The following is a 13,174-nucleotide window of genomic DNA, read 5'->3' on the forward strand; positions in this document are numbered from 1 at the left end:
GTTATTCCAACTTAACTGCAGCAGGCATATTGTCAAAGGAATGCTTTCCAACATACAGTATTATTTTATTGTTTCACACAAGCATACAATATGAGCAAAAATACATATTTTCTTTGCATTTTTGAGATCTTAGAAAATTAAGAGGGAAGAGGAGAAGCTGAGGCTTCTCTGGACATGAAGTTACAAAATAAGAGGATACTTATTTTCAAAAAGAAGAAGATCAGCAGTTGGGAAGAAAGTTGGAAGTAGAACATTAAGGAGTAACTTGTATATGAAACTATATGAAATATTTTATTGTAGTCATTAGCCAGGTCAGATTTGCATGTGTGAATGAGCTTATCAGAGACTATTGGTCATTGATAAAGCATAGGCATAACCAGTACCAACTTAAGATGATTTTTAAATATACTTCTTTCATATATTCACAGCAAAAGGTTCAGCTGATCATCATGCATGTGTAAATGAGCACTTTATTCCAAGATACAACAAAAATCAGAGCTAGTCATGTTTCTGGGAAAGGGAGAAAAAAACTCAAAACAAAAAAAAAAGCAATACTTCTGTAAGAATTAATTGAAAAATCAGAGAATAGTATGCAAGCTTTTGAATTCTTCAGAAGATTTCATCATACAAGACATTAAAGAGAGAAGCAGAGGGGATAGAGAAAATGTAAAAGGAAGAAAAACCAAATTTGAGGGGTTTAAATTTTTTAAAAAATATTTCTATTATTATAGCTTTGTTTATTAAAGTAATATACAAATTTAAACCGATTTCAGAAATGGTTTAGTCTGAGACACTGTAGAAGATAAAAATGATAGTGAATTAGAATTATCCATTTTCTAATAATTTCAGATTATTATTTCTAATATTCTAAGATTATTAGAAAATGTATTATTGTTGTTGTTGTTATTATTATTATTATTACTATTATCTGGCTTGCAATTGCCTTCACAATATTATATATAAGAGCAAAATACTTTTCAGTATATTATTTAAATGAGGGAAGCCTTTATCAGATTAGAAAATTCATTTCTTGCCAATCATTGATCCAGCCACAAAGATTCTTGAATGCAGAAACACCAAATGGATATGGTAAGACAGCATAATTGAAAGTGGCAGCTATATTGAAGGAGTATCACAATATCATCAAGTTTTCTTTAATTTCTTAAGCTCATTATTTATATAATTCAAAGTCAACAATGTCAATGAACATTTACAACAGGCATGTCAAATTGCTGGCCCACGGGCCGGATGCATCATACCAAAACCACGCCCACCCCATTGCCAGCAATGGGGAAAAAGTTTCAATATGTCGTGCGATGTCACATGATGTTGCGAGTTTGACAGGCCTGACCTATAACACTTTTTGTATGCTACTCTGCTCTCATTTAGCCAAACAAATATTTGAAGTACAAAAAAAAAACCAAAAAACAACAATGAATGAGAATTATGACATCATATACTGCTGAAACTTTATTCCATCACAATAAAACATAACTCCATTTATTTATTTATTTATTTATTTATTTTCAAATATTTATATGCCGCCCAATCCCAAAGGACTCAGGGCGGCGTACAAAGTTAAAACAATGATAAAACAATAAAATAAAACAGTCATACCGCGAGTCTGATCATATCCCTGCCCCCCGAGGACATAAGCCCCAGGCCTGCCGGAACAGGAGAGTTTTAACGGCTTTCTTAAAGGCCAGCAGGGTGGGAGTAGTTCAAACCTCGGGGGGAAGTTGATTCCACCAGGTCGGAGCCACCACAGAAAAGGCCCTTCCCCGAGGGCCCGCCAGCCGACATTGTCTGGCCGACGGGACCTAAAGGAGGCCCAATCTATGGGACCTCACCGGTCTCTGGGAGCTGTGCGGCAGAATGCGGTCCTGTAAGTAACCTGGCCCTATGCCATGAAGGGCTTTAAAGGTGATAACCAACACCTTGAATTGCGTCCGGAGACCCACAGGAAGCCAGTGCAGCTCGCGGAGGATAGGTGACATGTGGGCGTACCTTGGCACGCCCACAATCGCTCTCGCGGCTGCGTTCTGAACTGCAGCCTCCGAACTCCCTTCAAGGGTAGCCCCATGTAGAGCGCGTTACAGTAATCCAGTCTTGAGGTGACAAGGGCATGAGTGACTGTGAGTAAAGCCTCCCGGTCCAAATAAGGCCGCAACTGGTGCACTAGGCGAACCTGTGCAAAGGTCCCCCTGGCCACAGCCGATACATGTTGTTCCAGATTTAGCTGTGAGTCCAGGAGGACACCCAAGTTGCATGCCTGCACTGAGGGAGGTAAATTTGCCCCCCCCAGGACTAAAGATGGACCATCCAGTTGGCCTTTGGGAGGCAAGACCCAGAGCCACTCGGTCTTGTCAGGGTTGAGTCTAAGCCTGTTCACCCCCATCCAGACCCTCACATCTTCCAGGCACCGGCACATCACGTCGACTGCTTCACTGAAAGGACACGGGGTGGAGATATATAATTGGGTATCATCCACGTACTGATGATACCTCACCCCGTGTCGCCGAATGATCTCACCCAGCGGTTTCATGTAGATGTTAAAAAGGAGGGGGGACAGGACCGAGCCCTGAGGCACCCCATAATCGAGGCGCCTAGGGGTCGATCTCTGTCCGCCCGCCAACACCGACTGCGACCTGTCAGAGAGGTAGGAGGAGAACCACCGCAATACGGTGCCGCCCACCCCCACCTCTCCGAGACGACGCAGAAGGATACCATGGTCGATGGTATCGAAAGCCGCTGAGAGGTCAAGAAGCACCAGGATAGAGGAATAACCCCTATCCCGGGCTCGCCAGAGGTCATCGGTCAGTGCGACCAAAGCAGTCTCAGTGCTGTAGCCGGGCCTGAAACCAGATTGAAAAGGGTCCAGATAATTGGTTTCATCCAAGGATCGCAAGAGTTGAGACGCCACCACCTTCTCTACAACCTTCCCCACAAAGGGGAGGTTGGAGACGGGACGAAAGTTCTTCAAAACAGCTGGGTCCAGGGAAGGCTTCTTGAGGAGGGGCCTCACCACAGCTTCCTTTAAAGGTTGTGGGAAAGACCCCTCCATCAAGGAAGCATTGATTATCGCCTGGAGCCAGCCTCGTGTCACCTCCCTACTGGCAGAAACCAGCCAGGAGGGGCACGGGTCCAATAAACAGGTGGCGGCATTCATTGCCCTCACGGCCTTGTCCACTTCATCAGGGGTCACAGGCTCAAACTTGCTCCAGATAACATGACTAAGACCAGCCCCTGGCAACTCGGCTGGCACTGCCCAGTCGGAGTCCAGGCCTCTCTGAATCTGAGTGATTTTGTCCGAAAGAAACTGAACAAACTTCTCAGCTCTCCCCTGCAAGGGTTCCTCCGCCTTCTCTACTTTAAGAAGGGAGCGGGTCACCCTAAACAAGGCGGCCGGGCGAGATTCTGCGCACGCAATAAGTGCGGAAAAGTGAACACGCTTTGCTGCCCTTATCGCCACTAAATAAGTCCTAAGATAGGCTCTTAATAGTGATCGGTCAGATTCAGAGTTACTGGCCCTCCAACGTCGCTCTAGACGTCTCTTGTGGCACTTCATCTCCCGGAGCTCCTCAGTAAACCAAGGCGCCCTCCGGGGACCACCACCACAGAGAGGTCGCAAAGGCGCAATTCGATCCAGGGCCCCGGACGCCGCCTCATTCCAGGCCGCAACCAGGGACCCGGACGAGTTGTGGACAAGGGAGTCAGGTATTTCCCCAAGCTCCTCCTGGAACCGATCTGGGTCCATTAGGCGCCTGGGGCGGAACCACCTAGTCGGCTCCCTCTCCCTGCGATGGGGGAGTGATGCTCTGAAGTCCAGCCTCAATAGGAAATGATCTGTCCATGACAAGGGCGAGATCTCTATTCCCCTTAATTCCAGATCATGTCTCCATTGCCCCGAGAGAAACACAAGGTCGAGTGTGTGACCACCCCTATGAGTTGGATCCTGAATTACCTGGGTCAGGTCCATGGTTGCCATGGAAGCCATGAACTCCTGCGCCGCCTCTGAGCGATCGCCGAGTGATGGTAGGTTAAAGTCCCCCAGTACTATAAGTCTGGGGAACTCCACCGCCAACCCGGCTACTGACTCCAGCAACGCAGGCAGGGCTGTTGCAACGCAGCTGGGAGGTAGGTACGTCAGCAGCAAGCCCAACTGAACTCGTGAACCCAACTTCAATCGGAGGGACTCACACCCAACAACCTCCGGGGCAGGAATCCCACGAGGGCTCAAGGACTTCCGAGTGATGACTGCCACTTCCCCACCCCTGCCCTGATGTCGAGGCTGATGAAGCACCACAAACCCGTCCGGGCACATCTCCGAGAAGGAAACACCCCCTCAGGGCCCAGCCAGGTTTCGGTTATACATGCCAGGTCCACCCTGCTGTCCAATATTAAATCACGGACAAGGGGGGCTTTGCTGACAACGGACCTGGCATTAAGCAACAATTAAGCCTACAATTAGGGCCCTGTACTCCCCTGTCACCAGTACTACAGGATGAGCCTTTTGAGGGGCCGGAACAAGGAATAGCTCTAACATAGCGAGTCCTCGTTCCCCAAAGATGGCCTGCCCCTCGGCTCCCGCCATATCTGCCCATCCCAGTCATGACCGGGATGCTCCGACCTTCTCCCCTCCCCAGAGTACCCCCATCCTCACCAGCTTTCTCCCTTCCTGACCGGACTCACTTTCCATACAGACCAAGCCCAAGGGTAAGTCCTGCCCCCCCCTACTTTTGCTATTGCACTCAGCAGAGGGGGTACCAGGCTCCACCCCCGACTCCACCTTTCTCATACCCCAAACACTCAATACACATGAAATAATACTAAGGAGAACACAATGTAACACACTGTATCTCAGTCATAGATGACGGGATTATGATTTATTCTAACCCTAACCTTAGAAATGAAGCATGATCATGGTATTAAAGGATTAAAATATATTCTCCCCACCCCAACTGCTATTAACTGGAGGAAGGCAGGATTCAGACAGACTAGATTACTGTACCATCTTCAACTAGTAGCTCCCCTTAACTGTACTTCAGAGACTATAGTTAGGAAAGAATGCCATGTGTAGATTACTCAGTGGAATTATTTATTATGATATGTACCACCTGACATGTAGGCTCTGCCTGACTGCCAATTAGTTACTGAATCATAGTTACTTGGTGGTTTTTCATAATTTTGAACAGCCCATCCACTCAGAATATTTCAAAACGTTGATAGTTTAATATTCTCAAGAATTTGTGATCAGTTTATTTCAGGAACTACCTGTTTCATACAGATTTACTGAGTCTTTATATTCCAATGCGAGTATTTCATTAATTTGGAGAGCACTAATACCCATCCATAAGATGCAGAGGTAGGCATTATTAGAAGTGGTACCCACAATGTGGAAAAAACTTCCAATATACGGTTAGTTGCAAAATGCAGTGCATTGCAAAAAAAGAAATTAGAATTCAATCTCCATTGAACTTCCTATATTCTTTTCCATAGGTGCTCTATATTATTTAAAGAATTAAATACCCTGCTGGGTATCAGGCCAAGGCCCATCTTATTCCAGCATTTTGCTTCTCACAGTGGCCTAGCAGACTCCTCTGGGGTGCTCAGAGAGAAAGGAGGAGGCACGTCTTTTTTCCACTGATCTTCTAATTTAATTCTGACAGTAAATTTCCTGCATCCTGAAAAGAAAAGCTTTTGATAGACCTGTTCCTTATGAATTTATCCAATTCATTTTGAATCTATCCAAATCAATAGCCATCACCAAATGTTACGGTGATGAATTCCACAGATTTATTTATTCACTGTGTGAAGACAGACTTTCGTTTGTCTATTCTAAATCTCCTTCTGATTAGTTCTGTTGAATGACCCTCAGTCTTAGTGCTTTAAAAAAATGAATAAAAATTTATTGTTCATTTTATCCACACTACATATGATTTTATTCATTTTAATAAATAAAATAGCTCGTCCCCCAAGCTATTCAATTAATGGTGCAACCCTTATTCATAAGAAAAATATTTCAGCTGCATGAAAACGTCTGAGCTTTTTCCAGTTCTATCTAGTTCTTAACTTGTTTAAAGTTCCTCATTAAAGGCTGCTGAGTAGATTTAATGGTCATGGGATAAGAAGACCTTTCCAGATTGTTTCCTGTAACCAATTACTAATTAGCTAAAAAAAGAGAAAGCAAAGAATAGGAGTAAGTGGGCATTGTGTTCAAACTAAAAAAAGAAATGGAATCTTCTCTAAGATTTCAAGTCAGTACATCCTATATATTCTGTAGATGCAGAAGATGCAAATATTTCACTCAATTTTTTTGCAATTTCAAATCATCCTTCAAAATAACTTTCCCTAATGGAACAATCACTTCACTGGCTGGTCTATACCCTGACGATGATGGTAGATTCCTAGCCATCGAAAGCCTGGTCTTATTTATTAAAACCGTGTTGTTTTATCTCCTGGTGATCGCCTTTTTATTGAAATGTATATACCCAGGAATCGTTATTCTTCGATTTTTAATATTATATATATATATATATATATATATATATATACACACACACACACACACACACACACACACACACACACACACACACACTGTATATGCCGGCATATAAGGCGACTTCCGCGAGCGCTAAAATCGGCGCCAAAAACGGGGGTCGTCTTATACGCCGAGTTGTCTTATACGCCGGAAATACTGGTAGTTTCCGGCGTATAAGACGACGTTCTAGGAATGCGGCTCGGCAATAAAGACGGGGGTCGTCTTATATGCCGGGTCGCCTTGTACGCCGGCATATACGGTATATAAAAGAATACTAAAAATAGAAGCATGATTCTTGGGTGTATACATATTGAGAATAAAACTTGATCACCAGGAAAAGTTAAAACGTTAAAAGTTTTTATATAAAAATGTTTTAACTTTTCCTGGTGATCAAGTTTTATTCTCAATATATATATATGAATACAGTGTATCTAAAACAATCTTAGTGTTTCCCTTAACTTGCTTGTCATACACTTTCTTTTCTCTTTCAGTTTGTACTCCTTTTTATTTTGTCCATTTTAGAAAGAATCATCTTCATTTCCACAACTTGGTGTTGGTTGATTCTTTCTTATACTGTGGAATAGAAGCCACTCAAGTCTCAGGCATTATGTAAAATTTTGGCACCTTGATTTTTCCCCTCGGCTTCTTTTTCATCATATCCCTCATGTTTACAAGTGTTCCCTTTAACAGTTAAATGTGACTGTGCTGAAACAGTTGACAGTTTCTTATTTATGTTTATTTTATGTGTAATAGGAACTGTGGTCATTTTTTCCCTATTTTTTTCCAAAACATTTACCATTCATCTCATACTAGATTACAATTACCAGTTGGGATTTAACATAGGCTTCACTTTCTTCATACAGCTGTTTTCAGATAAGTGAAAGTGTCAGTTCCTTACTCTGGATTTCCATCATGGCACTGAACCCCAAGTTAGATGGCAATACAGAGGTTTTCATGACATCTTGAAATCCATATGCTAATATTTTTAAAGTACGAGATTACTATAGTCCTTTACCTTCTCTAATAGATATGTTAAACTGATGTATGTATAAATTTGTATTCTTAAAAGCAAAAATGTATAGACTTATTTGTGCTATAGAGAAAAAAAATATAAATATAAATGGATTTTTTTACCTGAAATTAAGTTTTGTTTTCTGAGATGTCAGTGTATCATTATGTGTAGTGAAATCCCAGGCTTCTGAAGATGATTGTGCTGAACACTAAAAGATACAAACAATATGCATTTTAAATCTATTATATCAACTGTATCATATTAAGGAATAAAGTTGTTTAAAAAAAACCCAAAAATAATGAAATACCATTGTTCTAGACCAGGTCCTCCATATCTCTCTTATAATGATAGTTATAGAGAACTGCAAAACTGAACATTAACACTGATGTTCAGATATTTTACCCGATATTATTGTATTTCTCCTCATTCTTTGTAAGATACCAAGAAAAACTAGAAAGGGAAAGTTACCCATTTATTTTCTCTTACACACATTATTGAGCATGCATAGAAACATACCTAATGCACTTATATGGGACAAAAGGATACATTTTGAAGAGATGCAATAGCACCAGAAATCATGTGTACCTGCTTAGGTTATGAAAATATTGTGGACTGCTTAGATCAGTGTTTCTCAACCTTGACAATTTTAAGGCATGTGGACTTCAACTTCCAGAATTCCACAGCCAGCAATGCTGGCTGTGGAATTCTGGGAGTTGAAGTCCACATGCCTTAAAGTCCACATGCCTTAAAATTGTCAAGGTTGAGAAACACTGGCTTAGATAAGGTGACCAACCGTCCTCCTTTAGGGAGGACAGTCCTCCTTTTGTAAGTTCTGTCCTCGCTCGAAAAGTGTCCTCCTAATATGTCCTCTTTTTGATATTTCAAGACTAATCTGCAGAACTCTTTTTTCTCATAGAACGCTCAGAACGGCATTCTGGCACCTTTTTTTGATGGGTTTTTTTTCAACTTTTGCATGTGCTGTGCTACTCCTGCTATTGGCTTTTTAAAGCCAATAGGAATTGCTGCTAAGCACGCCAAAACACCCGGCCAGCAAACTTTGCACATGCAAGTTGTCTGTATTATTGTTGCAATGAATAAATGTTTCTTTTATTTACAATATTTTTTTCTTCAATTTATTTGTGTCCTCCTTTTCATTGTAAAAAAGTTGGTCACCTTAGCTTAGATGAATGATGATTAATATCCAAAACTACAGCTAATCATTAAGAAAGGTATTAATTCAAGTAATATGAAAAATTTATTGTATCTAGAAAGAAAAGTCTTAAGGAATTTCTCCATATAGTCATTAGTATTCCACAATAAATCAGTATGGTTAAAAGGTAATACTATATAAATTAAGAAAATGGGAAATGGACTGGACACATTTCACCTAATTCATATTTTGTTTGACTGTCCATTATATGTCCTCATCTGGCTTAAATTCTTACTATCCCTTTAGGAAATAACAGCCTACTGAGATCCAAACCAAAGATTGTCATATTTCCTCCTGAGCTCAGTTGTACATATAATAAGCAGAACTGCTAAGTTTATAATTAAGACAGTCATCCTACGAACCCAATACATTGAATAAATTGAAGTATCCTGAAAGGTAGATTCATTTATGTGATTATTGTCTCTCTGTATTAGCACACTTGTTTGTATCACTTTAATTCCTCTTTTCTATCTTATTCTGAAATTAGATTTATATATTTTATTTTATGTTTTATTTTATTTTATTGATAAGATTGTAAGTCTAATCCATCAATAAACTACTATCTAATTACTTTTAATCATGAAAGTTACTTATCAAGTTATTTGATGATCTGGAATCTTATCTTTTACCCATCATTGTTCTGTCTCACAATGAATGAAGTAGAAGACACTAGCAAAAGTAAGACTAGTTATTTCTGCATAGTTAAGATTTCTCAGGCTCCTACATAACTATTTTAGTTTTTTAATAATTCCTTAATGATGTTTTAAGATCACTTTGAAACCTTTGATATATAAAACCTAATAAACTATTGAGGAAATATTCACCAGGAGAAAGGGATAGATGGAGAAAATGGTCTGAACTCGGATGGAAATGTTCTGCTTAAGCATATCATGACTTTGCATCTTGGGTGCAGAAGAATTAGAGTTTGAAGGAAATAAACCACATACTCTTCTTACATTTCCTAGGGAGGTTTTAAAGAAAACTTTGTTCTGCTCTCTCCAAACCATTATCATAAAACAAGTAAGAGTTCAAATTTGCAATTAGGAAATTAAGAAAAGATATCAGAAATGTAGGGCATTTCTGGCTTCTATCTGAACTTCCCCCAAATCTTCCCATTGCAAGCCATAAACGGGTTTAAAGCTATCCTGCCCTAGCTAGCTAGAGCTCTACACAGAAACAAAACTGTTAGACTTATATATAGATAAATGTGTGTGTGTATGTGTGTTTACATAAACACACATACACACATTATTGTGTTTCAAGTTCTCAATTTTGTAGCTCTAAAAAACAATTGCCTAGGATCAGTATTAAAGGGGGATAATAATCTAAAACCTTTCTCTCTTTTATGAGATGCTAAGGAAATATAATTCAGATTTTACTCTTGATCCTCCTTGCTCTAAATACTGGAACCACTATATACATAACAACTACCAAGCTCAGGTTTGATTGTAGAAGTATCTACAAATATGCAATATCAGGATGAGAAAATGCTATTATTTCATAGAAAGAATAAGTAATATGCTGTCTTTTTATAAATATTAACCCCATTTTCAGTACAAATGTTAAATTTTAAGACGGTAACCTATTGCAACACAAAAACACTACAGAAATATTTTTTCATTACAGCAACTTAACTGTTGGGTTTTGATTCTTTGACAACATTAAACCTGCTGCTGTACAATTTTCTCATTTGTGATCACTGCAGCTTTGACTGTGCAAATAATAAGTGTAACATGCTAAATTATCTGAGAAAGACGAATGCCATGAACAGAGATGATATATTTATTTTGAGTTTATTTAAATAATTGAAAAAAGTCCTGTGAAAAACAGGTCCTTCAATTTGAAACAAAGAAGGAAAGTGAAGAAAAGAATGTTACATTAATAAAGATAATATCTGAAATCTATATATCTGGACAGTCTTCAACACTTATATAAATCAAAAACTCTTCCAATGCCTCACAGGTACTGAGATATTTCAAAGCAAAAAAGTTTATGAAATTTGTCACAGGCGCAGACAGAATGCTATAAAAGAGATATATAACCTAATTAATTACTATTGGGGCCTAAGTCTTATTTAGTTCAATGGAATTTACTCATTAAATGACCATAGGATTGTAATATTCATGTATTCAAAAAATATGAACTAGGTCTCACTAAAAAATACATTATAAAATGATTAAATTGGAAGAAAATGTAATAGAAGGAAGAAGTTTTCAGTTCCTCTGAACTTTTCTTTCTGTTTTTCTTGTAAATTCTACTGCCACCTGGTTTATTCAATTTAATTTAAGCCATATAAGAACAGAGATATGTAGGCATATACAATATATATATTTAATAGTAATATGTCAAAATCAAATTTATCCAAGTACAAAGTACAACTTCTACATAAGTAGAACTTTTCAACATCTAAAGGAGAAATTGTATTGGGTTATGTATAACAAAAATTACATAAGATTTGCCCACATCTTTACATTTTGGAGGTTGGTAGGAGGTTGCATTTGATGGCATATAGAATCCTTCAAGTTCCATCATTTTATGATATTCATTTATTATCTGCATTACTGCATTCTGGGCCAAATATAGTTCCTGAACCATTTTCAAGGCTACCTGATACACTGTGTGGCATTAGCCAACACTAACGTTCCCCATTATGGTCCAATCTATCTCAGGACTGTCTCTCCAAGTATGGGTGCATGTAATTTATCAGATTATAATGGAACCTTGCAGGATCCCTTGGAAAAATCAAGCAAGTCTCCCAATCGTATGATAATAGCTAGTAATGTATGAGTAAAACTACTATAAAGTGATGCCTCCTGCCTGTCTTCACCTCTTTAAGCATTCCAAAAAGATAATATAGTCAAAAGTGTGGGAAAAAACCCTGAGACATCAAGGAATATAAAGAGACTTAATGTTTCCTGATTTCTCTACCTATCTTGATCATTCATCTGACAACCAAGACAAACTACATTCCAAATCCAGGTCAGACATAGGAGCATCAAGTGGCCATTTCTTCTTCCCCCCTTTGTTTGACGAGAACTATTGGAATGACTATTTTTGCCACACTAACTTTTCTTCTTGACTGACCTCTGCCTTATCAAAAGCTAGCCATGCCTTGCCTCAGGATATTCTATTCTATTTGTTCTCTTTGCTCGAAGTTCAGTCTCACTGCCTTTTTAAAATGCTGTCAAATATTTCATTTTTACTATTATTATTATAGTTCGTTATACAGTCAGCCACATTTTTAGACTAGATTTGGCGTTTTTATCAACCCATCAAGTCCTTCCAAGGACCTGGGATATTCCACATATGGAATATTATTATTATTTATTAAATTTATTTGCCACCCATCTGGTCCTGAGGCAACTCTGAGTGGCTTACAAACATTAAAACAAGAAACATTAAAAAGATAAAACAGTAGTAACAATAGTCGTAATTGTAATAAAATGTATAATCAAAAGTTTTTTTAAAAAAGGGGAGAAGAAGCACAAAGAATACAGGGAGAAGTGGGGTCTTCTCTCAATCTACTAACCACCTCCAGAATGATACCCCCCTGTTGGACCGCCAGGCCTAATGGCAGAGACAGGTCTTCAGGCCCCTAACTGAAGGTCAGGAGGGTTGATGCAGATCTACCTCAAGGAATATGATATTCCAAAGGGTAGGAGCTACATACATGTCAGTTCTGCCCAGAAAAGTTGATGATCTTCAAATGGTTGGAGATTGTACACCATAACTAGTGATCAGAGCAAATTCTGGAAAAGATGGATACCCCTGGGCCATATCTTTGTAAATGCATATGGTCTTACTATAATGGAATAATTAATCTCTTTATGGAATATAATGACATATTTAACATCCTAATTTACCAGCTGAAAATTCAATAAATGCATCAGGCAAAAGCAGATATTCTTTATCAAACCCTGGATGGGAGGAAATACATCTCTTCTGGATTTGAAAGTTCAGCAATAGTTCAGTTGAGTAAACATCAATCATGTTACCTTTCTGGACCATCTACAAGGCTTGGGATGAAAAGTACTGTTTGGTACTGATTCTCTGCCTTCCACAGATTATCAATTATTTGCAGGGAAGAGAGGCCAGCCCAGTAAGGACTGATAGAGTTCAGTCCCCTCAACCTTATTTTTCCACCAATTATATAAAACCTGTAATCTGAGAATAATCTGAGATAGATTTTTCCTCTGTTCAAGAGCAGGTATCATCAATACGCCAACAATCCCCATTTACACACTGCTACCCAGGGAAGGCCAGAGATATCATTAACATCTTGGCCCAGTGTCTGGAGGCTATGAAAAGCTGGATGGGATGAAAGAATGAATGTCATTCCAACAAGACATAGTTCCTAATTATCCAGAAACCACCCTTTTGTCTGATTTTCACTTTAGAGTAGTTTTAT

The 13,174-nt window shown here is 39.2% G+C and overlaps 1 protein-coding gene across 4 annotated transcripts in view; it reads right to left on the reverse strand.

The window, feature by feature from the left end:
- The window catches only part of PARD3B (par-3 family cell polarity regulator beta), a 461,004-nt gene that overhangs the window by 408,633 nt on the left and 39,197 nt on the right, over window positions 1-13,174 (reverse strand). For all 4 annotated transcript variants that reach the window (XM_039341567.1, XM_039341566.1, XM_039341568.1 and 1 more), the window contains exon 3: window positions 7,679-7,764. In XM_039341567.1, coding sequence (XP_039197501.1) covers window positions 7,679-7,764 — 86 coding nt within the window. The remainder of the gene's footprint in view (window positions 1-7,678; window positions 7,765-13,174) is intronic.

This window comes from Crotalus tigris, unplaced genomic scaffold (genome assembly GCF_016545835.1).
Source record: "Crotalus tigris isolate CLP2741 ecotype Arizona unplaced genomic scaffold, ASM1654583v1 scf7180000017767.837487, whole genome shotgun sequence".
In the NCBI taxonomy this organism is placed as follows: Eukaryota; Metazoa; Chordata; class Lepidosauria; order Squamata; family Viperidae; genus Crotalus; species Crotalus tigris.